This window comes from Telopea speciosissima, chromosome 5 (assembly GCF_018873765.1).
Source record: "Telopea speciosissima isolate NSW1024214 ecotype Mountain lineage chromosome 5, Tspe_v1, whole genome shotgun sequence".
NCBI lineage: Eukaryota > Viridiplantae > Streptophyta > Magnoliopsida > Proteales > Proteaceae > Telopea > Telopea speciosissima.
The window spans coordinates 58,036,853-58,061,008 of record NC_057920.1 but is presented as its reverse complement, the minus strand read 5'-3'; the positions used below and the strand labels follow the sequence as shown (position 1 = coordinate 58,061,008).

General features: G+C 38.1%; 1 protein-coding gene and 1 long non-coding RNA gene across 2 annotated transcripts; one reads left to right on the top strand and one right to left on the bottom strand.

The window, feature by feature from the left end:
• Nucleotides 1-3,635: 3,635 nt before the first annotated feature.
• Nucleotides 3,636-22,665, top strand: LOC122661156. The gene is made up of 3 exons (XR_006332836.1): nucleotides 3,636-3,764; nucleotides 12,101-12,103; nucleotides 22,655-22,665. It is a non-coding gene; the product is annotated as an uncharacterized LOC122661156 (long non-coding RNA).
• Nucleotides 3,693-8,619, bottom strand: LOC122661155 (triacylglycerol lipase OBL1-like). The gene is made up of 5 exons (XM_043856486.1): nucleotides 8,272-8,619; nucleotides 6,821-7,017; nucleotides 5,534-5,567; nucleotides 4,805-5,418; nucleotides 3,693-4,066 (listed from the first exon to the last, which is right to left on the bottom strand). The coding sequence occupies exons 1-5, from the start codon at nucleotides 8,585-8,587 to the stop codon at nucleotides 3,770-3,772; spliced, it is 1,458 nt and encodes a 485-aa protein (XP_043712421.1). The 5' UTR covers nucleotides 8,588-8,619; the 3' UTR covers nucleotides 3,693-3,769.
• Nucleotides 22,666-24,156: the final 1,491 nt, after the last annotated feature.

Sequence of the window (24,156 nt, the reverse complement as noted above, 5' to 3'; positions counted from 1 at the left end):
ACAATCACGATGTGCAATAATCTGTTTACAATTGATCACATTTTCCGTCAAGTGGACCACTAATTGGATTGATGAGAATAAGTAGCTCGAGTTTTGTGTTTTAATGGGCTTTTTAAACCCGCACCGCCACTTTTCTCTATGCTATCAACAGATAAGGGCCTTGGTTGCCTATAGCTAAGGCTTTGGTTGGTTTTAGCTAAAGTCATGGATTGAATCCTTAACCTAGGAGATGGGTTGGAGGGATATAGTTAAGGGTGTTTACGGGGTTGAAAATATCGTATATGATAATTCAATGGGAGTGGTTCAGCATGGGTATCATTTTGTGTTGGATTTATGTGTCTATCAAACCCGATTTACTTTAAATTAAATCGTTTATTTATTTTGGTTTAATTTTATCACCTGTGATATAAAACTTTTTGAGTTGTTTGTGTCCTTAAGTTTACAATTTAAATTGGAGTCATGACATACTAGGGTTCGGGCTGAGCACCTTTATCATATGGTCGTCGCATTGGGTATGCCTAGGTATGTTGATGTCAAGGTACGAATGTGAGCACACATGTGTGTGTGTGTGTGTGTTTGTGTTAGCGAAGAATCTTATCGTGCTGATTCCCGCATGTATAACTGTCAGTTATAGGTAAGGGATAGGCACAGGTCACCGAGACTCTATACCTGAGAGGGCCTTGTCACTGCAAAATGTGAACGTGTACTTTGGTATATCAATGACTAAGGCCATATGGTCCAAAGCCGATATGTTGGGTGCGGGTGAGCATTTTGTGAGTGAAAGAGTCACTCAACAAGGTTTTCCACTGTCCGATTGTGGAACATCAAGAGAGAGATTGTTTGTTGATGATCTGATGATAATCAAGATCTTGTACCATTTTAGAAATGGTTTGCAAAATTTATTTGCTTCTAACTTAGTAATGTTTTATGTCCTTACCTTTGAAAATTCAGTTGATTCTTTCTTTCACCATATACGAACAAGTTGTAAGTAGAATTATTCCACATAGAACTTTCATTTGTGTACCAGTGGCTTTCGGAGAGCTTTTGGTGGCAGCCACAAACCTTAACTCTAAAAAACTAATACAAATAGAGTAAATTCAGTCTGGTTCTAACCGAATGGTTTCATCCTTGAAACCGAAAATGAATCGAACTGATAAATGATTCCTTTTTTTAAAATCAAAACAAATCAATTCCTCTCATTTCCCCCTACGCTCTGTAACTTGCGGATCACCCAAACTCCCTTCCCGTGATTTTTAAAAATTCTAAGAATACCCCTATTTTTAGGATATCTAAGGTAATAGCTATACTAATGTGGTAGGTGTAGCTTATTAAAATTCTTTCATATTATATAAATAACACGGAAAGAGAGGTAATGTGGGGCTACATTGAAAATTGGAAGATTGAATATGACTGGCAAACTACAACAATCAAGGTAGCTCAAGCCCTTAATTTCAAGCTTAGAACTTTTAAATCATATACAAATTCTAGCCTTTATCCAAAGCTCAGACTTGGCCAGGCCCAACTGAAGCCCGGTGAGCTGGGCACAGGCCCAGAAATCTTAGCCCAAGGTCGAGCCGGTCCAGACCTAGTCCAAAGCTAAGGTACCCATGAACTGGGCCTGGGCCTAATGACCCATGCCCAGTCCAGCCCAGTTACATCCCATTTGTATCGGGTTGGAAGCCTTCCAATTGATATATGGCTTGATATGTAAATTCTTAATTTAATCACCCCCCCCAAAAAAAATGCCAATAATAATTGGAATCATTAGAGGATCATCAACAAAATATATTAAGGGAGAGGGATAGGCACACCACTTGTATGCGGTAAATTAACGAGCGGCACCAATGAGGATGCGGGATAAGGTATCACACAAGATAAGCAAGAGGTCATTTCAAAGGGAGATTGTTGCCTTAAATTCTATTATTCTTCAAAATATATACTGATGGTGCTTGGAATTTTTCTGCTTCTTTTCTAGGATGGCTGAGAGTCATGATTCGGAATCATAAAGGAGCTTTTGTGGCGACCAAATGTAAGCATGGATGCAGTGACTCAGCTGTGGCTATGGAGGCCAAGGCAATTAGGGAGAGTCTTCTTCTAGCAAGGAGTATTAAGTTGGATAGTGTGTTGGTGTTTTCAAATTGCAAGTCTTTGGTTGTGTTGCGTGTGGAAATCTTCGATGCTTGGTTCGCCCACGGATGAGCCTGCAAAGACCAAGTGATGAGCACAAGAGAGCCGGTGTGGCTCCGGCCTAGGACTCTCCGATGCTAAAGTTAGATCACCAGTGCAACAGCGTAACTGCTAGTAAAAGTGAGATGATGAATGGTGCTCCATACCTGGGTATTTATAGAGTGAGGATGAGATGAGGCGGTTGGGAGAGTCCTAGTATGGTAGGAGTCCTTCTTTTGGAAGGCTCTCTCGCGTAGAGCGGAGTGGAGAGCTATTTTCGGGGTCGGACTCTTATTAAGGTAAGAGTCCATGTAAATTGTGATTTCGTATTGCGCTGGGATCGTGGATCGATCCTTATCCCGTGATTCTCGGGATGTGCTGACGTGGCCCCACGATCCCCGGTGGGGCGCTATGGTAGCCTCTATGGAGGAGGGCTCGGCCTAGGAGGTCGGCCTGGTAGGTCGGTCTTGGCAGTCACCTCGACCTGGGAGGTCGGCCTGGGAGGTCGGCCTGAGAGGTCGGCCTGAGAGGTCGATCTTGGCAGTCAGCTCGGCCTAGGATGTCCTGTGTATGCTCGGTCAGGAGTTTATGGCTGACTTATGTGAGCTTGGCTCAGAGCTCAGCCTCAGCCCCGGCTGACTTGTGTGAGCTCGGCCTCGGCTTCGGCTTCAGTGCTTGGCCTCGGCTTTAGTGCTCGGTCTCGGCCTCGGCTTCAATGTTTGACCTCGGCTTCAGTGCTCGGCCTCGACCTCGGCTTCAGTGCTCGGCCTCGGCTTTAGTGCTTGGCCTCGGCTTTAGTGCTCGGTCTCGGCCTCGGCTTCAATGCTCGGCCTCGGCTTCAGTGCTCGGCCTCATCTTCGGCTTCAGTGCTCGGCCTCGGCTTCGGTCTCGACTTCAGTGCTCGGCCTCATCTTCGGCTTCAGTGCTCGGCCTCGGCTTCGGTCTCAGTGCTCGGCCTCGGCCTTGGCTTCAGTTCCAGTACGTTTACGTGGTAGCTTTTGGTTGGTTGGGGGATTTTATGACACATCAAGTTGCCTTCCTGAACAATTCTACCCCCACTCTACATTGGGCAGCTTCATTGATAGAGACGGATATTCGTCATTTGGTTCAATGTTTTTATTCTATTGATTTCAAGTATATTCCTAGACTGTTAAATAAGGAAGCTCATGTTTTAAGAGGTGTTTCTTTGTTATCACTTTCCTCTGTTTGGTGGGTTAATCCCCATAATTTTGTTGTATACCCTTCTCTTCTTAAGATGAGGAACATTTCTACTTGGTTTTAATAAATTGTTTGGATCGAAAGGCCTTTTGATGGACCAAAAAAATTTCAAAGGGGGAAGAAAGATAGATATAGTGGATGCTAGTTTACGGTACAAATCAACTATATATTATGCATGCATAAAACTCTAGGCAAGCTAGTTATACATACCTCATTCTTGGCAAACCAGTTACAAAAAATGCATTTTTACTTCTTAGATAATACATTATTCAGTGGTGTTGTACCATTGTCACCATAATTTTTTGGGAGATCAATAGTCACCAAACACACCTTCCAAATGAAAATCTAAAATTCTAGCATTTTAGATTTTAATTTAATGTGTAATCTATATTTTTTTCTCATATTTCAAACCTTTCTGGTGAGTTAGATCTTGGATTTGAAGGGATGGAATCGAGGAACACAATCTGGTAGAGTTTACATAATCTTGAGGTCCATGAGCTGATAATCCTGGGAGTAACAATCCAATAAGCCTAAACATTCTCAGAATCCCTCCTTCTGCATAATCTCTTCCCTTTGCGTATGGAATAATGAAGCCTCTTATCAGTTCCCACATTGCATTTAAGTATATGGGTATTGCCTCCAATATCGACAAGTAATTCTTGTTTGGTTCCTCTCCCACAATCTGTTTTACAAGAAAAACAAGATAATCAATGTTAGTGTTTTTAACTCTTTTTTTTTTTTTTTTGTGGGGGGGGGGGGGGGTGTCCTTGTAGGCTTCACTATGCCTAGTGAAGTATAACAGTTCACTATTTACCACTTGAAAGTACATGGGTTAGCCCATGTGATAGAGGACTCCAAATACATCTCCATCAGTGGCTAATTTTGAATCCAAAATAAACAAGGAAAATTGCTCAATCACTGATTCAAAGTTTTAATGAATTACCAAAATGCCATCAAGTAGAGATGAATATAAAAAACAAAGGGTCGATGTTCTGTATGGGGAAGCATGGCCTTGCGTGCGTGGGGCCAATGAGAGTATGCATGTTGGCATCATGGGGGACAGGATTTCCACCTTTCATGGGGCCAGGGGGCCATTTCGCCCTCCCCTTGATATCTGGGCGTGGGTGATGTACTCTCCTCTCCCGCCCACCATAGAGAACTTTTCTCCAAATACAAAATAACACATTTCCTAATTTTATCTACTTCCTCTACTCATTTTAAGCAGAAATTGTACTTGCTTATCCTCTATCATATAGACTAACCCATGTATTGCCATGTGGCAAATAGTGAAGCGTTATACCTCACTAGGCATAGTGACAGGAAAAAAACCCTTTTTTTTTTTATGTAAAAATCAATGTATATGATGGCTTGATGCATATAAATATGAGAGAGAGAGACAGAGAGAGACAGAGAGACTTACTTTTCCTTCATAGAAGCTATTATAGTAGAAGCAAGTCCCAAAGTGCTTAAACAAGAGGGTACAGTCATCATAAGGCAACCTTGGAACCATGTCATTACAATAGACTAATCTCAAATATTTAATACTATGCACCTTAAATTGTTTGTTCATGTATTCTCCAAGCTTCTGATCACCTACTCTAGGCTGCCCAAATGTATAAACCCCTTCCATCCTCTCCAATAACCATGCTTCATCATGTAAAGACAATACCAATGGGAAGAGAATAGCTAGTGCACCACCCAAGCTATGCCCAGTCACAATAAACTTTGCCTTTTCATTCTTCTTTAGCATGTCTTTCAGCATTTCCCTGATTGCATAATAAGCAACAGAAGGGTTGTTATTCCCTTTTCTTACTTCTTTTGGCCATCCTTGGCTTTTTTGTAGGCCTAAAGCTTTCATGAAACCACCATGGATCTTTCCCACACCTGGGAGCTCATACCAAGATATATCAAAATCTGTAATCCAATCATCTGCATTGAATGGTTCAGTGCCTCTGAATGCTACCATTATAATTTCTGGGTTTATCTCTTTATCTTGGAACATGAAGGCCTGTGTTGTCAATTTCTGTTCATAATCTGAAAGCAACATTAAATGTAATAATATAAGCAACTAGAGTGTTAATAAGTAAAGAGCTGGAAATATAAACAAGTGATGGGAAATAGTACTTTACTACTTCAATATTCTTCTTACCATTCCAGAAATCATAGAAGCCTAAGAATTTCATCTGCAACAAAACAGAGTAAACTTCAGTTATTAAAGAAAGGGAAAAGTGTCTCTGACTCTACAGTCTACTCTCAGAGACATTTGAATTTTTTTACTTATTTTCTTTTGAAGAGAGATATTTTGATAAGGTAATGGAATGTGTTTGGCATAGCTAGCTAGCCTACATGAGCTCAGAGAAGCCTTGCCTTTAAAGAAAAAAGGGGGAAAAGGTTTCACTTTCACTAATATTTTTTTTAATAAATAAATAATATATTAGAAAAAAAAAAAGGGACAATATAGGGGAGACAAACCCAACAAAACAAGCCACCAAAGAAGCCAAAATCAAGGAGTTCAAGGGAGCAAAACTACACCTTTTTTTTTCCCCACTAAAAGGATCAATTATATTAAAAGAGGGAAAAAACAAGTACAAAAAAGATAAAACTGGCCATCACCAGATACAAAAGAAAAAAAAAAAAAAAAAGAGCCTAGACCCACTGTCCCATCTACAGCATAGCCATCAATTGACCTACAACACAGAGTTTTATTTTCTCGCTAAAAGATCATTTGTTTTAGAAAAACAAAAGAATTACAAACGGACAAGAGATGAACAAAAACAAAATGCTAAGACCCTCTTCTTAACCCAACCTACGACATTGGCATCAGCTGGGGAGAGGGCAAACAACAATCATAATTATAAATTCTGCAACCGATATCTCGGTCTACACTGAGCATCCACCAAGAGATTGTCTTGCACCAAAGAAGGAAAGGCGGGAGAAACTACACAAAGAGTTTTTAGCTGCATCCTTGGCCAAGTAGTCTATAATCGGATTTGCCTCATGGAAGCAATGAGAAGAGTAAACCTAATGAGAAGGAATCCACCGGAGGTTAAAGCCTAGGGGAGCTTGAGAATTGCATTGGAATATTCCAAGAAGAGACAATAATTTCCTTGATAGATTTCTGAAAGGGGAATTGAGGAATTTGAGGGAGAGGGTTTTCTGACAGACATCAAAGGAGATGGAAGCTTGGATCTAGGAAAATGAGCAAGAAGAGGTAGACCAATGTCTCATGTTCCATGCACCAAGTAGAGATCTCTAGTAATAAAGTAGAATTTGTCATCAAGAACTTCTTCTTTTTTTTTTTTGGTGGATGACCAGCTCCCCCCCATCCCCCCCCCCCCCCCAAAAAAAAAGAAAGAAGGGAAGGAATAAGAAAAAAACATAAAAAAATAAAAAAGGAGATAACTCCACAATAGGGATCAAGAATTTTAATTAGTACCTTCCAGTGATTTGTGACTACATTTTGTATGAAGGCTTTATTCTCATAGACTATTTTAGATGCCATCATAGAGAGTTCTCCATAATATCTGCTGTCTCCATTTTTGATGCTCTTGTCTAAGTCCAGTCTTGTATCCAGACTTCCAATATATGATGTGAAAGTGGCTGACGATTTTTCAGGAGGCATCACAACATTCCCTACATCACCATTAGTTCACATTGTTAAATCCAAATTATATAGAACAATTTCTTTTCATAAATTCTGTCTTTTCAAGATGAGGAAAAATACTTTGTTTTTTTTTTGGTGTAGAAAATACTCTCTCCCCCCCCCCCCCCCCTAACATGCATTTATGAATAGGTAAACTGGTTTAAATCAAGTATTTGGAGAGCAATGTAATTAATTTATAAGAACTTTCTAACACATTGAATGAAAATTTCAAATACCTTTCTAAGCTGTTTAAAATTTCACCATTTTACCTTAATTTTTTTTTATGTTAGAACATAATCAGGAAGAGATTCAAGAGAGAGGAATTCTGTATGATAAAAGTCTAGTTACACTTCAGAGTTTGGTATGCATTCTTGGAATGCAAGAATGCATTCTAAGTCAATTTTGCATTCTCGGATGATAAAAATAGTTGTTTTTATTGTCTGAGAATGTAAAAATCAACCTAGAATACATTCAAAGAATGCATACCAATCACAGCCTTAACTGCCATTAAAATATGTGAATCATTGTAAACATCTTAGGAAGGTGTGAGAGGAAGTGTACCTAGCAAGGGTTTCTCAGTAAATATACAACCATAAAGTAATCCAAATGTGTTCACCAAAACACCTTTTCCAGAGTCATCACTTTCCACTACATCTTTAAAATGCCTTATTTTCTTGTGGATTAGATGTGGCTGTCCCAGGCAGTCTTTAAATGTCTCACAAGGTTAAAGTTTAAGAACTTGATTAATTAGAAGGTATGTCAAGTTAACAAGTTCAAATACAAAGATGTATGATTAATAATCTGAAATTATTTTAAAAAATGTTTTATGTTTTGGATTATAAAAAATGACACAAACTTTAACACCTGATAGTACCCTGACATAGTAATTGGGAATTTTGCTTGGCTTGTAATTTTTCTTTGATTTCATGTTTGACTCTTATCTTCTAAGTTTAGGTTGTTGGGAAGAAGAAATTCCTAGCTCATCTACAAGGCTTTGCACTTACTCCATAAATGGGTCAGTAGGTGAAGTATAACAGATTAAAGAAAGGCAAATCAGCAGCTATGTTCCCCTCCCCCCACAAAACATCTTTGTTTAAACCTAAGCTTAAACAATAAAGTAATTCAATTATTAGTTTGGTTCTTGAGGAATATCTGAACCAATTGGACTCACTAGTTCATGTTTGATCTACTCAAGGCTTAAATTGATTTTGAATAATTTCAGATAAGGAAGTAAGGAGACAAACCTGTAATGAGATTGAAGATAAGTTTGATGAAACCACCATTACACAAAAGAAGATTCAGCCACTGCTCCAAAACTGAACCAAACCAAGACATGGGTTTTGCTGAGAGGAGAAGAATTTTTTGTATGAAGACAGATACAAAGATGATCCATCGACGTCGATGATCGACCTTCTTCGCGCCTTTTCGATGATGTTTTACAAATTTTCTTTTCTCTAAGTCACTAGAAAATAAGAGATGGAATAGATCCATAAAACTTGCTTCCTTTGGGTTCATAACAAGATAGTTATCACAGAATCCCTCATTGCAATTGCAGGCCATGGAAACAGAGTGGGGGGGTTCAAGGAAGAACAAGAGGAAGAAGAAAGTGGTTCTGAGTCTTCTGACTTCAAAGTCCTCAAACTTTACTTAGCCAAGGCATACATGAACAAAGGAATTGTACTCATATTTAAATGTTTGAAGTTCATATAAATTATTGTATTATTGAAATACTTATCTTGTTAATGGAATGGTTATTGAATCAGAAGTCTTAGAGAGAGGACATTTACAGTTCACACATTTGATTTAAAATTAAACTTCATTAACTGGACAATATGGGTTTAATGGGTTGCAAAGCATAAATTAAGGTAATTGGGGTCCCATTGACTTGGATTAAGTTCATATTTTAAATGTGTTAAGTATATCTTGAATCATTTCAGGATCTTTAAAATGCTTAATTATATATCTTAGTGATTGGCATGATTTCTGAAAGAGAATAAAGTTCATGAGAGTCCATTGGGTCTGGTAGATCTGACTTGTTTTTTACCAGCTAAAATAAGGTGAGGCACATGGAACCTTCATCATTAACCATTTAATTAATTTACCATTAAGTCAATAAACTAAAGTAATTAACACTTTTAATTAACAGTTCCACGTGGGTTTGATGGTTCAAAGCACAATTTAACTGAGGTAGTTAAGGTTCTTCCTTTTGGGGTACTGTGAAGGCTGTGAAGTATATGAAGTAATTAATGTCTTAACTCTTAACTTTTAAACAAGAAAGTGACGAAACACGTGCAATAGAAGAGAAAGTTCAAAGAAAGAGCACTTAGAAATTGCTACTTTTTTCCTTTTCTTTTGTGCAGAGAAAAAATGACCTTTTCTATTCTCTCTCTCTCTGTGTGTGTGTGTGTGTGTGTGTGTGTGTGTGTGTGTGTGTGTGTGTGTGTGATGCAATAGAAGAGAAAGTTCAAAGAAAGAGAATGGAGTGGATTCAGTGGAGGACTTAGACATTGCTACTTTTTTCCTCTTCTTTTATGCTGAGAAAAAATGACCTTTTCTATACCAAGGTTCTCTCTCTCTCTCATGCAATAGAAGAGAAAGTTCAAAGAAAGAGAATGGACTGGAGGGATTTAGAAATCACTAGTTATCTATACCAAGGTTTCTCTCTCTTATAAATATTCAATTCAAAAGCCCCAACTAGTGGGTGAAGGGTTTCATAGATATATGAGGGGATAGAATTAATGTCTCACGGGTAATCGGCCAATGAGGGACTATTTTCTCGAATAATTATCACCTTTAAATTGCGGGTACTTTCAATTCCTTCAATTCCTCTAATAGGGAGTGGACCCCACCTTAGGTAATATTTTCGAGGAGGGACTAAGGTGGTCATTTCTGCCCCCATGTGAGGAATTGGAGGAATTGGAGAGGACAGCGAATTGGAGGGGACAACGATTCGTATTTTTTCTACACATACTCCCCTTCACGTGTAGTTAAGACGAAATTGTGTACATGTGGACAGATGAGCGAAAACAGATCTGGAGGTTCCAATAGTAGAATTGGAAAAAAACCCTCTTTGATACATGTAAATATTCAATCCAAAAGCTTGAATTATTAAATAAAGGGTGAGAGGACATAAGATCTCAACACCTATGTGAGACTATTCTCCCAACATCTTTCTCACGTGTGCATGTGTACACACGCATGTGCACACACACGATACGACAAGAGAGAGAGAGAGAGAGAGAGATATATGGAGATATATTTTAAAGGAAACAAAGAGAAAAGGAGATGGTGTACCATATGATTTGCTCTAAATTGATTCCTATATATTCTAGTGAAATTGTCGCATAAATTATTCAAAAGGCACAGCTAGCATGAGCCTTGAGCAGCCATGAGCCCACACGAAAATCAATAAATAAAAAAAAACCCTCGCATGAGGTCTCAGACACAAGAAAAACATGAAAGAAAGACATGAGGGTACAATATCCCCTGATCCTAGGAGGAATTCATCATAAATTATCAAGCCATTTTGAGTTCATGTTATCATCATTATATCCTTATTCACACATTTAAGTTCTATTCTATTCATCTGCAAAGACTTGATATTTGAGTAAAATTAATTATCATCGCTCGAGTAGTTAGATGGAAAAGGACTTCATAAGGTTCAGATTTTCAGCCATCACAGCAGGTCGAAATCTGAGATACAAAGCAGAGAGAGAGAGAGAGAGAGAGAGAGAGAGAGAGAGAGAGAGAGAGACCTGTTACTCTGGTAGTTGGAATTGTAAACCAATAATTAGAGAGAGAGAGAGACCTGTTACTCTGGTAGTAGGAATTGTAAACCAATAATTAAGATTGGATTTTCTTCTCCGTCACTATGAGGGTGGGCCTTGGTGCAACGGTAAAGGTTGCTTCATTGTGATTAAGAAACAGTCTCTCTGCAAAAGTAGGGGTAAAGTTGTGTACTTATGACCCTCTTTAGATCCCGTAGTCTTGGGAGCCTTGTGCACTGGGTATGCCCACTATGCGTAGTGAAGTATAATGTTTCACTATTTGGCAGATGACATAGTCGCAGTACATGTGTTAGTCTATTTGTCTATGTGATTGATAAGGGGTGTCAAAACTAAGTTCGAACTGGTGAAATCAGCTTGACCTGAACCGATATAGCACTCACCGAACTTAACCAATCCTTATTGGATTGGCTTTGGACCAAACCGAACCCAACTTAACCCGAACTGGATGGAAAATCGAACTAATACCAAAATCAAACATATATAACCTGATACCTACCCGAAACTCATTATGAACCATATTTTTTTTTCTTCCATAATGTTGCATACATTATGTAATAGAGGACTCTACATACATCTCAACGGCCAAATTTTTTGTCTAAAGTTGTTTCCACTTTTTTTTCTTTGGCAATCAACGATATGAATTGAAAATGCACAGGCGTGCCATAAAATGAATTGAATCAAAGAGTGGGTTCTTTCCAGTGCCTTGGTACTCCAAAGACTTTTAAATGTGCAATGCCAAGAAGAGAAGAAGAAATCAAATCGCTAACTTTACAGAACGTATCTGTTGAAGTCTTTACAACTTGCTAAATTCGAACTGCTGAGGCTTACAATTTGGTATTTAAATTACAATACTAACACTACAACTACTCTACGATCAAATTGCTTACTTCCCAAAAATGAATTTGTTGAAGTCTTCACAACTTTGCCAACCACGAACTGTTGAAGCTTGCAATTTGATGATAATGGATTCTTTTGAAACAAGCCAAAATATATGTGGTTGGATAAAAGTTTACATTGCACTACTCCTAAGATAAAAGATAAAGGCTTGTTGAGTTGATTTTTTAGGGTGTCTCTTCCTTTGTTTTGAATTCTACGTTACACTACTCCTAAGATAAAAGATAAAGACTTGTTGTGTTGATTTTTTAGGGTCTCTCTTCATTTGTTTTGAATCTACTTTTTTATACAGTTTTGGTGGTTTTTGTACTTACTAGGTAGTTTTACAACTACCCACCTCTTAGAAAATTGATCATAACCACACTGCTGATTGTTTGTTGATCACTATCAGTTTGTCAATCACTGGACATTTCGGTCATTGATCGTTTTATATCACTATTTGATCACTGAAATATTTCTTTATTGACCGAAATAGACCAAAAATAGAATGAACAAAAGTAAATAAAGAAAATTGTTCAACATTAATTACATGGACTAACTCGTGTATTACTAAATAGCAAATAGTTAAACATTATGCTTCACTACGCATAGTAACACCCAGATGGCCGAATCCATTAAGATTTCATTTAAGGTTAAGAAATTTTTTTTTTTTGGGTACACATTTAAGGTTTAGATTTCCAGTCAACAAAGCAGGTCGAAATCTGAGAGAGACATTTTTGGGTGAGAACGAGAGACACGTTGTGTGGAATTTATTGTAAACACATAATTAACCAACAGAGCTTATCTCAATAATGCTGGAGGGTCCAGGCTACCTACCTACCTGGCCAGCATACCCATATGGAAGAAAAATCTGGAGGGATCCAGGTGACAAAAATACTCCAAATTAAGTGAAAATTCCATTCCACCGACTTTCCTCGTTTACTTTTTTTATTTTGGTAAAAACATTTCTTCAATACTTGTGAGCATTTCACTCATAAACGTTTTAAATGTTTAATTTTTGGATAGGGGTGTCAATTGGTCTGGTTTTGGGTTATCGATCCGATTTTTTAACGGTTCTAATCCTAAGGGGTCAGGATCAGAATCGGATTAATAAATTAATCGATTTTCAAACATGAGATTCAGGATCATTAACTAATGGGTGGATCGATTTGGTTCCTAGACGGTTCCAAGCAGTCCAATCAAAATTTAAAAAAAAAATCCCTAACACATGCTACATATATTTAATAATATTATAATAAGACACTAATTTCAATCACTAGAGATATGATTCTTGTTTTTTTTCTTCATCAAATCACATAATTAGTCTATATTACCTCTTGTTTGGTATTAATTAATAAGTAGGAACACCATCACCCTTATAAGTTAGAATTATTTTAAGGTATGTTCTTAAGTTAGCATTCCTAAATGGACCTTAAAAATTTACAGCCAAATCTTTGGTAAAATAGTATATGAGACAAGTGGTATCAGCCAAAATTGAAAAACTAAAAAAATAAAAGGGTTTGACCTTAGCTCTCATGACCTTGAGTCTTAAGAATTAAGGTTAGGATGTGAATTTATTCCGGTTCTACCGGTTCCTAATTGGTAGATCTGAAACCGGACCAATAAGCTATTGGGTGGATTGGTTCCGATTCCTAGCGGGCCGGTTTTGGTCTGGTTATCAATTTTGGTCCAAAATTGACACCCCTACTTTTGGGCTTCTCTTTATACAAAACGATGGAAGATTGGAAAATGACTAAGTCAGTCCACAACAGGGAATAGGGAACACCAACTCCCCCACCCCTCCCCCAACCCAAATATTTTGATTAGGTTAGATGATGTCTTGGCTGGGGAGAGCAGAATAAGAAAAGGAAAAAACTATATAGACAGACCTTGTGGTAGTGCAGGTGCTCCCTAGACGTTTTCGAAGTAGATTGGAGAGATTTCTTCATCGAAGGGGTTGAACACTCAGTGTTCTCAAAGGGGCCCCCTGGCATCCAAATCGTCTGACGAAGATGAACAATTACGTAACCCAATTTTTTTGTTCAAAAGAAGATTTGTTTTCCTCTGCATTCTCAACAGGAATGCACCAACAAGACTGTCCTTCTATATAAACTAAAACCATGCACACTTAAAGAGGGAGAACTGAAGGGTCCACAAGCTAAATTGGTGAGTCCCAATTAAAGGTAACCATGAACCTATTCCTGGTGTTGTCAATACATGAGTCTTGGATGAATTGCAATTTTTCTCGAATATCAAAGGAGATAGAATCCCAGATTTGATGAATAGTTCTAGACCTATGAACCCAAGTCTATAGATGAAAGCTACAAAAGCAACCTTGCCAATCGAATCAATAGTGGACTTTCCTTCGATCTCTTTTTTTTATCCATCTCCATTTTCCCTTTAGATCCCCCACCCTTCGATTACTAGGATAACACTTACACAAAATACCTTCCCAAACTCTCGAGGAAGTGGATTGCTCTTTAGACCTGGCCAGTTCTTAAACAAGCACGTGACTAATTTTATGTCCAGCGTTTGGGCTATGGTTGTATTCCTTAAAAGCCTATGCACACTAGGCCTTCAGGTCGTCATCTTACAAGTAAATTATAACAAAAAAAAAACTTTCAAGGGAACAATGTAGATATTTCTTCTTACCTTGTTTAATTAAAAAAACAAAAAGCTTGGATCAACAGATCTTCATATTTATTTTGTTGTCGCTCAACAACATCTCCTAGAGCTTAATATATAAGTCAAATAACACCCTGGATCACACTCAATTGATCTCAGAGTGAGAGAAAGAGTGCATAATCTTTTCTATAAAAAAATATGCATCATTGCATCATGTGTTTAAATATATGGTCATCCAGTATTACATCTCGTGTCCTAAATTTTTTTTGTCATTTTTGTATAGGAAGAGCTGAGCTCAACAAAATACAAATCAAAGTTGAGAATGATCTTCCCTCAAACCCCATTTTTAATTACAAATTACTCAATCTCTCAACCTACCTCCATGGTCAAGGAATGTAGTTTGTCTGTCCAAGCATTCACCTAGCGAGCGTACTCAATACCTGGTGCTCAAGCCAAGGCATTCGTGAACAAAGGAGTTGTACTCATATTTAAATGTTTGAAGTTCATATAAATTATTGTATTAACGAGTAATAGTGATTATTGAAATGCTTATCTTGTTAATGGAATGGTTATTGAATCAGAAGTCTTAGAGAGAGGACATTTACAGTTCACACATTTGATTTAAAATTAAACTTAATTAACTAGTCAATGTGGGTTTAATGAGTTGCAAAGCATAAATTAAGGTAATTGGGGTCCCATTGACTTGGATTAATTAAGTTCATATTTTAAATGTGTTAAGTATGTCTTGAATAATTTCAGGATCTTTAAAATGCTTAATTATTTATCTTAGTGATTGGCATGATTTCTGAAAGAGAATACAGTTCATGAGAGTCCATTGGGTCTGGTAGATCTGACTTGTTTTTTACCAGCTAAAATAAGGTGAGGCACATTGAACCTTCATCATTAATCATTTAATTAATTTACCATTAAGTCAATAAACTAAAGTAATTAACACTTTTAATTAACAGTTCCACGTGGGTTTGATGGTTCAAATTAAGCACAATTTAACTTTGGTAGTTGAGCTTCCATTGGCTTAATGTCTTAACTGTTAAACATGAAAGTGACGAAACACATGCAATAGAAGAGAAATTTCAAAGAAAGAGAATAAATGGAGTGGTTTTGACTTAGAAATGACTTCTCTCTCTCTCACTCTCTCACTCTCTCACTCTCTCATGCAATAAAAGAGAAAGTTCTAAGAAAGAGAATGGAGTGGAGGGACATACAAATTACTACTTATCTATACCATGGTTTCCTCTCTCCCATGCAATAGATGAGAAAGTTCAAAGAAAGAGAAATGGAGGGGAGGGATTTAGAAATCACTATTTATCTCTACCAAGGTTTTCTTCTTGTAAATATTCAATTCAAAAGCTCAAACTATTGGGTGAGGGCAAAATTTTGCTGTTAATCGGGTAGCCAAGGAAATGAGATCTTAAAGGGTATTTTAGAAAATACAAAAACCTAGGAGGGTATTTATGAACCCAAAGGGGAATTGAATTATTCTATTTCCTTAGCTGCTAGCAAGGGTAACAGGAACATTCTTGCTACCCAAGTAGCAATAAATTTTTTAATTCGGTGAATTGTAAGGATTCATAGGTATATGAAGAGATAGAAGGTCCCAGGGTAACCGACTGGTGAGGGATTATTTCCAAATACTCCTCTTCACGTAAAGTTGCGTACATGTGGATAGATGGACAAAAACAGATCTGAAAGTTCCTATAGTAGAACTGGAAAAAATCCGCTTTGATACCATATAAAAATCCAATAATCCAAAAGCTTGAACTATTGACAAAAGGGACTCACATGTGAGATTATTCTCCCAACATCTCTCTCACATGCGCATGCGTGCACACACGCGTGCACACACAATCCGAGAGAGAGAGAGAGAGAGAGAGAGAGTGTATGATGGAGACATATTTTAAAAGGAAACAAAGGGAAAAGGAGATGGTGTACCATATGGTTTGCTCTTAATTGATTCGTATATATTCTAGTGAAAGTAATTATTCAAAAGGCACAGCTAGCATGAGCCCATGGCACGAGAATCTATAAATAAAAAAACCCTCGCATGAGGTCTCAGACACAAGAAAAAACAGAAAAGAAAGACATGAGAGTACAATATACCCTGATCAAAGGAGGAATTCATCATAAATTATCAAGCCATTTTGAGTTGATGTTATCATCATTATCTCCTTATTCATACATTTAAGTTCTACTCTATTCATCTGCAAAGACTTGATATTTGAGTAAAGGAAAAAAGATCTCAGTCCGGGAGTGTGGCTTACGCCAGCACTCTCATGAGTCTATCTCTTTTCTCCCCATGTGAAAAAACACCTCTGCCACCTTGTTTTAAGGAGGAGAGAGATAGACCCATGGGAGTGCTGGTGTAGGCCACACTCCCATACAGAAAACTGTTTCCCTTGAGTAAAATTAATTATCATCGCTCGAGTAGTTAGATGGAAAAGGATTTCATAAGGTTCACATTTTCAGCCATCACAGCAGGTCCAAATCTGAGAGATACATTTTTAGGTGGGAGAGAGAGAGAGACCTGTTACTCTGTTAATTGGAATTGTAAACCAATAATTAAGATTGGGTTTTCTTCTCCGTCACTATGAGGGTGGGCCTTGGTGCAACGATAAAGGTTGCTCCATTGTGACCAAGAAACAGCCTCTCTGTAAAAGCAGGGGTAAAGTTGCGTACTTATGACCCTCTCCAGACCCCGTAGTGGCGGGAGCCTTGTGCACTGGATATGCCCACTATGCGTAGTGAAGTATAATGTTTCACATACTATTTGGCAAATGACATAGTCGCAGTGCATGTGTTAGTCTATTTGTCTATGTGATTGATAGGGGGTGTCAAAACTAAATCCGAACTGGTGAAACCAACTTGACCTGAACCGATATAACACTCATCGAACTGAACCAATCCTTATTGGATCGGCTTTGGATTGGGATATTGTACACCTAAAACCAAACCGAGCCAAACCGAACCCAACTTAACCCGAATTGGATGGAAAACTAAACTGAAACCAAAACCAAACATATATAACCCGATACCAGCCCGAAACTCATTATGAACTATATTTTTTTTTCTTCCATAATGTTGCATACATTATATAATAGAGGACTCTACATGCATCCCAATGGCCAAATTTTTTGTCTAAAGTTATTTTCACTCTATTTTTTGGCAATCGACAATGTGAATTGAAAATGCGTAGGCGTGCCATAAAATGAATTGAATCAAAGAGTGGGTTCTTTACAGTGCCTTGGTACTCCAAGGACTTTTAAATGTGCAATGTCAATAAGAGAAGAAGAAATCAAATCGCTTACTTTACAGAATGTATCTGTTGAAGTCTTTACAACTTGCCAAATTCGAACTGATGAGGCTAACAACTTGGTATTTAAATTACAGTACTAACACTACAACTACTCTACGACCAAATTACTTACTTCCCAAAAACGAATTTGTTGAAGTCTTCACAACTATACCAGCCACGAACTGTTGAAGCTTGCAATTTGATGATAATGGATTTCTTTTGAAACAAGCCAAAAGATATGTTGTTGGATAAAAGTTTACATTACACTACTCCTAAGATAAAAGATAAAGGCTTGTTGAGTTGATTTTTTAGGGTGTCTCTTCCTTTGTTTTGAATTCTACGTTACACTACTCCTAAGATAAAAGATAAAGACTTGTTATGTTGATTTTTTAAAGTCTCTCTTCATTTGTTTTAATTTGAATATATTTTTTATAGGCATCTTTGACAGTTTTGGTGGTTTTTGTACTTACTAGGTAGTTTCACAACTACCCACCTCTTAGAGAATTGATCATAACCACACTGTTGATTGTTCGTCGGTCACTATCAGTTTGTTGATCATTGGACATTTCGGTCATTGATCGTTTTATATCACTATTTAATCACTGAAATATTTCTCAATTGATCGAAATAGACAAAAAATAGAGTGAACAAAAGTAAATAAAGAAAATTGTTCAACATTAATTACATAGACTTTGCCTCTTTGGTATAGTTTTTAGTTTTGATTTTTGCCTTAAAAAACGTTTTTGGTTGCGTTTGGTATCGTTTATGGAACCTGTTTTTATTTAAAAAAGATTGAAAAAAACCAAAAACCAAAAATAGACCAAAAGCCATTTATGATTTTTGGCCAAAAATCACTTTTGATCATTTATGCGGGACTTTAATAAGCACGTGCTCATTGATCTCAAAATAGAAGGATAAGAGTGTCATTTCATTGTTTAATTAGAAATATCGATCGTACTAGTCCAAGAACTTCTTCTTCTTCTTCTTCTCCCTGCAACCTCATTCACCACTTCCCATCTTTATTTGAGTTTCAAGGTAGGCTAGGAGTTGATTTTCCTTTAAATACTTGGCTGTACCCAACGATTGAGGTTGAATTGTTTTAACTGAAATAGAAAGAAGTGTTTACCGGTGCTGCCTAGAGCTGTGTGTGCAACCTTTCCTCCTCTGATCGTCTCTCTCTTTTCTCCCATACTCCTATCTTCTCACTCTCTTCGTGTGATATTAATACCTATTTCCAGCGACACCTGCAACCTACCAGATCTGAACCAAACTCTAATTATCCTGTCCAGTTCTACCTGAAAATTGGATCGAAAGATCTTACACTACAGGGCGATTTCCCCATCTTATTTTCAGACCGAAATACACCAAGGGCTGTGAGGTCGAGACTAGTAATTACTGTTGGTTCCAATTACACCACCAGAAACGAAACCAGGTAGTTTCCCTTGATGATTTGAAGGCTGTTCATTGGGATAGTGCTTGGATTTTAAAGGATTTTGATAAGCAATTCAAAGCCCTAACCTTGGCTTGATTGACTTTGCTGCTTGGAAATTTCTGGTGATCGAACTCGTAACCTCTCCTGTTCTCCACTGGTTCTGCTTGACTCAAGGCATGGAAACAAATCTCGATTGAAACCACAGGCTTCGACCGAGTCTCAGTTATGAGTTTATGCTTTGGGAAGGAAGATGGGTAAATGTGGCATCTCTCCACCTACTCACTTCAAAAAACCTATTATGCATATAGATATGCCAAACATGTTTTTTTGTTTTCAATCTATTCTGTGTAGTGATTTTCAAACGATTTTTATGTTTTGACAAAAAATGATTTTCATTAATGATTTTTATTAAATTGATAAAAATTAAAAATAAAAACTAGATCAAAGAGAGCCTTAACTCATGTATTACCAAATAGTAAATAGTTAAACATTATGCTGCACCACGCATGATAACACCCAGAAGGCCGAATCCATTAAGATTTCATTTAAGGTTTAGGAATATTTTTTTTTTTTTGGGGGTACACATTTAAGGTTTAGATTTCTAGTCAACAAAGCAGGTCGAAATCTGAGAGAGACATTTTTCGATGAGAACGAGAGACACGTTGTGTGGAATTTATTGTAAACACATAATTAACCAACAGAGCTTATCTCAATAATGCTGGAGGGTCCAGGCTACCTACCTACCTGGCCAGCATACCCGTATGGAATAAAAATCCGGAGGGACCCAGGTGACAAAAATACTCCAAATTAAGTGAAAATTTCATTCCACCGACTTTCCTCGTGTACTTTTTTTTATTTTGATAAAAACATTTTTTCAATACTTATGAGCTTTTCATTCGAAACCGTTTTAAATGTTTAATTTTTGGGTAGGGTCGTAGGGGTGTCAATTGGTCTGGTTCTGGGCTATTGATCCGATTTTTAACGGTTTTAATCCTAAGGGGTCAGAATCAGAACCAGACCAATAAGCTAATCGATTTCCAAACATGAAATTCAAGATCATTAACTAATGGGTGGGTCGGTTTGATTCCTAGACTATTCCAAGTAGTCCAATCAAAATTAAAAAAAAAAAATCCCTAACACATGTTACATATATTTAATAATATTATAATAAGACACTAATTTCAATCACTTGAGATATGATTTATTTTTTTCTTCAAATCACAACTAGTCTATATTACCTCTTGTTTGGTATTAATTAATAAGTTGGAACACCATCACCCTCATAAGTTAGGATTATTTAAGGTATGTTCTTAAGTTAGCAGTCCTAAATGGACCTTAAAAATTTATAGTCAAATCTTTGGTCAAATAGTATATGAGACAGGTGGTACCAGTCAAAATTGAAAAACTAAAAAAATAAAAGGGTTTGACCTTAGGTCTCATGACCTTGAGTCTTAAAAATTAAAGTTAGGATGTGAATTTATTCTGGTTCTATCGGTTCCTAGTTGGTAGAATTGGAACCGGACCAATAAGTTATTGGGTGGATTGGTTCCGATTCCTTAGGGGCCGGTTTTGATCCGATTATTGATTTTGATCCAAAATTGACACCCTTTTTTTTGGGCTTCTCTTTACACAAAACGATGGAAGATTGGAATTTGACTAGTCAGTCCACAATAGCGAATAGGGAACACGAACTCCCCCACCCCTCCCCCAACCCAAATATTTTGATTAGGTTAGAGGATGGCTTGGCTGGGGAGAGCAAAATAAGAAACGGAAAAAACTATATAGATAGACCTTGTGGTAGTGGAGGTGCTCCCCAGACGTTTTCGAAGTAGATTGGAGGATTTCTTCATCGAAGGGGTTGAACACTCAATTCTCAAAGAGGGCCCCCTGGCATCCAAGTCGTTTGGCGAAGATGAATAATTACGTAACCCAATTTTCCTGTTCAAAAGAAGATTTGTTTTCTTCTGCATTCTCAACAGAAATGCACCAACAAGACTGTCGACCTTCTATATAAACTAAAACCATGCACACTTAAAGAGGGAGAACTGAAGCGTCCACAAGCCAAATTGGTGAGTACCAATTAGAGGTAACCATGTACCTATTCCTGGTGTTGTCAATACATGAGTCTTGGATGAATTACACTTTTTTTCTCGAATATCAAAGGAGATTGAATCCCAGATTTGATGAATAGTTCTAGACCTACGAACCCAATTCTATAGATGGGAGCTACAAAAGCAACCTTGCCAATCGAATCAATACTGGACTTCCCTTTGATCTCCTTTTTTTATCCATCTCCATTCTCCCTCTAGATCCCCCACCCTTCGATTACAAGGATAACACTTACACAAAATACCTTCCCAAACTCTCAAGGAAGTGGATTGCTCTTTAGACTTGGCTAGTTCTTAAACAAGCACGTGACTAATTTTGTGTCCAGCGTTTGGGCAATGGTTGTATTCCCTAAGAGCCCAGGCACACTAGGCCTTCAGATCGTCATCTTACAAGTAAATTATAGCAGAAAAAAACTTTCAAAGGAACAATGTAGATATTTCTTCTTTCCTTGTTTAATTAAAAAAACAAAAAACTTGGATCAACAGATCTTTATATTTATTTTTGTTGTCCCTCAACAACATCTCCTAGAGCTTAATAAGTCAAATAACACCCTAGATCACACTCAATTGATCTCTGAGAGAAAGAGACAGAAAGAGAGAGAGAGGATAATCTTTTCTATAAAAAAATATGCATCATTACATCATGTGTTTAAATATATATGGTCATCCAGTATTACACCTCGTGTCCTAAATTTTTTTTTGGTCATTTTTATATAGGAAGAGCTGAGCTCAACAAAATACAAATCAAAGTTGAGAATGGTCTTCCCGCAAAACCCATTTTTAACCACAAATCACTCAAATCTCTCAACCTACCTCCATTGTCAAGGAATGTAGGTTGTCTGTCCAAGCATTCACCTAGCGAGTGTACCCAATACCTGGTGCTTAATTTGGGTAGAAATTAGAATAGTCTATTGACATTCTGCAAAATGTGTATCTCGGTTGGAAAGGAACATGGCATCCAACTCTTTAAAGTGGAAAATGAAATAAGGCAACTCTAACATTTTAATTTATGTGGGGTGTTTGGTGTTCGAACTCTATAAATATTGCTTTATGTTTATCCTATTAGCAGTTTCAATTGGTATGTTCTATTTTCTTAATTGGCCATTGTTATATCACAAGTAGGGGCAGTCTAGAGTCAGTCAGTTGAGTTTAGAGTCTGGACCTAAAATGGCAAAAATAGGGGCAACCAGGTCACTTAGGGTTAGCCCGGCCCAACCTTTGGCATTCAAGGTCAGGTTGGGCTGGGCTGAGCTCAACTGACCTCAACAGGCTAGGCCTGGGCTGAGCTATGAGGACCCAGTGTTGGGCTGGTATTTTAGAAAACATAGCCCAACCCAGACCGATTGCACCCACTACTAGAAAATTTTACTTCTTATTGGTTGGCATAACACCCCCATATTGAGCACATTATAGCGAAGTATCCGATCGGTAACCTGTACCTAGGGAGAGAGGTGAGGTTTGAGAGGTGTCCTATATATATAAACTAAGGAGAAAAATTTTCTGTGGAAAAGTATACAGCCCACGCCCAGACATAGTGGAAGTACGAAATGATCACCCCACCCCATGATGCCAACATGCCCATGCAGGGGCCATGCTCCCCCATAGAGAACATTGACCCATAAACTAATGTAAGATTGGAGAACCACATAGAATGGAAAACAAATACTGTCTTGGCTGAACCACGTAATCTCTAGTTACTGCTTTCTACTTTTTTTCTTTTTTCCCCTTTGATTGCTATATTTAACATGGGATCAAAGCTCTAGGTCGCATCTTTTTTCTCCAAATCTTGTTGGAACTTTCTTCATTGACAGTGTGTTGTGATCGGATATTCTCCACCATATCGCTGCCACCTCCGTTGCTGTTGCATTGTCCCAAGCCACAATCCAATACTTCTTTCCTAGGATCCTCTTCTTTGACCAGTTTTGGGTTGTTGTCTTCACATCATGATCCAACCCTTCCTTCCCATTCCTGTGATCGTCAATTACAACCTGTTGCAACCATCCCTCCCTTTTCATCACTCTGATCACCTCACTATCAACAAATGCAACATAGAAAGAAATTGAGTTAGCATCAAGGCAAACAAAAAGAGAATCAAAGCACAGATAAAAGACCAAACCAAGAACTCACCAGGACTCAACTTCCAAAGGAACAGAAAGGCTTCCGACTCCAACTGGCAAACGTCAAACTTGTTACCCTTCAGGCACCAAGTGAGAGACTCGTTCTCAAAGTTATTCAGGTCGAGAGAACGATTCACACTCCTCAGGTCGATCGCCCCCCAATGGGTCCGAAGTGGGCATTGAGAGATCGTGACAAAGAAAAATCGATCCCTCCAACGCTTAACTGAGTTAGGGATCCTCTCGAAGAAGTCGAAGTTGATGAAGGGACCCTTGAGGGGACAATCGCAACAATGGTACCATCTCCCCTCCTCAACATATAAAAATGCGAGAATAAAGGAACAGTAGCGGCACGACCCAGCCGAGCAAAGAACACAAAGAAGCCCAGGATGACCCTCCATGAGTTGGGTAACACCTGTCCGGGGGTGAGATGCCAATGGTCTAACACCAACTCGACAAACTTAAGGATAGTGAAGCGAAGGCCAAGGGAGAACAAAACCTCATAAAGGCATATCTCATCTGCCCGGTGGGAGAAAGCACGATCACCTTCCTTAGAGGCATGGAGGATGATCTCAGAAGGAATGTGATATAACTGACATAAGGTCGCTAGGTCAGAGGTGGTCAAGATACTTTGGTACTGTCCCATCCTACTAGTCATATCCATTACTGGGGGAGACACCTCAGAATCATCTCCATCAAAACAACCATCTAAACCTGGGCTCTCGTCAGTGCAGACGGGACCAGTGGCACCCTCGCCATCATTACTAAGTAGAGGTCTAGGGGAAGGCAATGGAGGGAGGGTATCCACATCAAACTCAGACGAGGATGAGCCTGAAATAGACCCATCAGTGGTGTACCCCTCGGGAATAGCAACAAGAT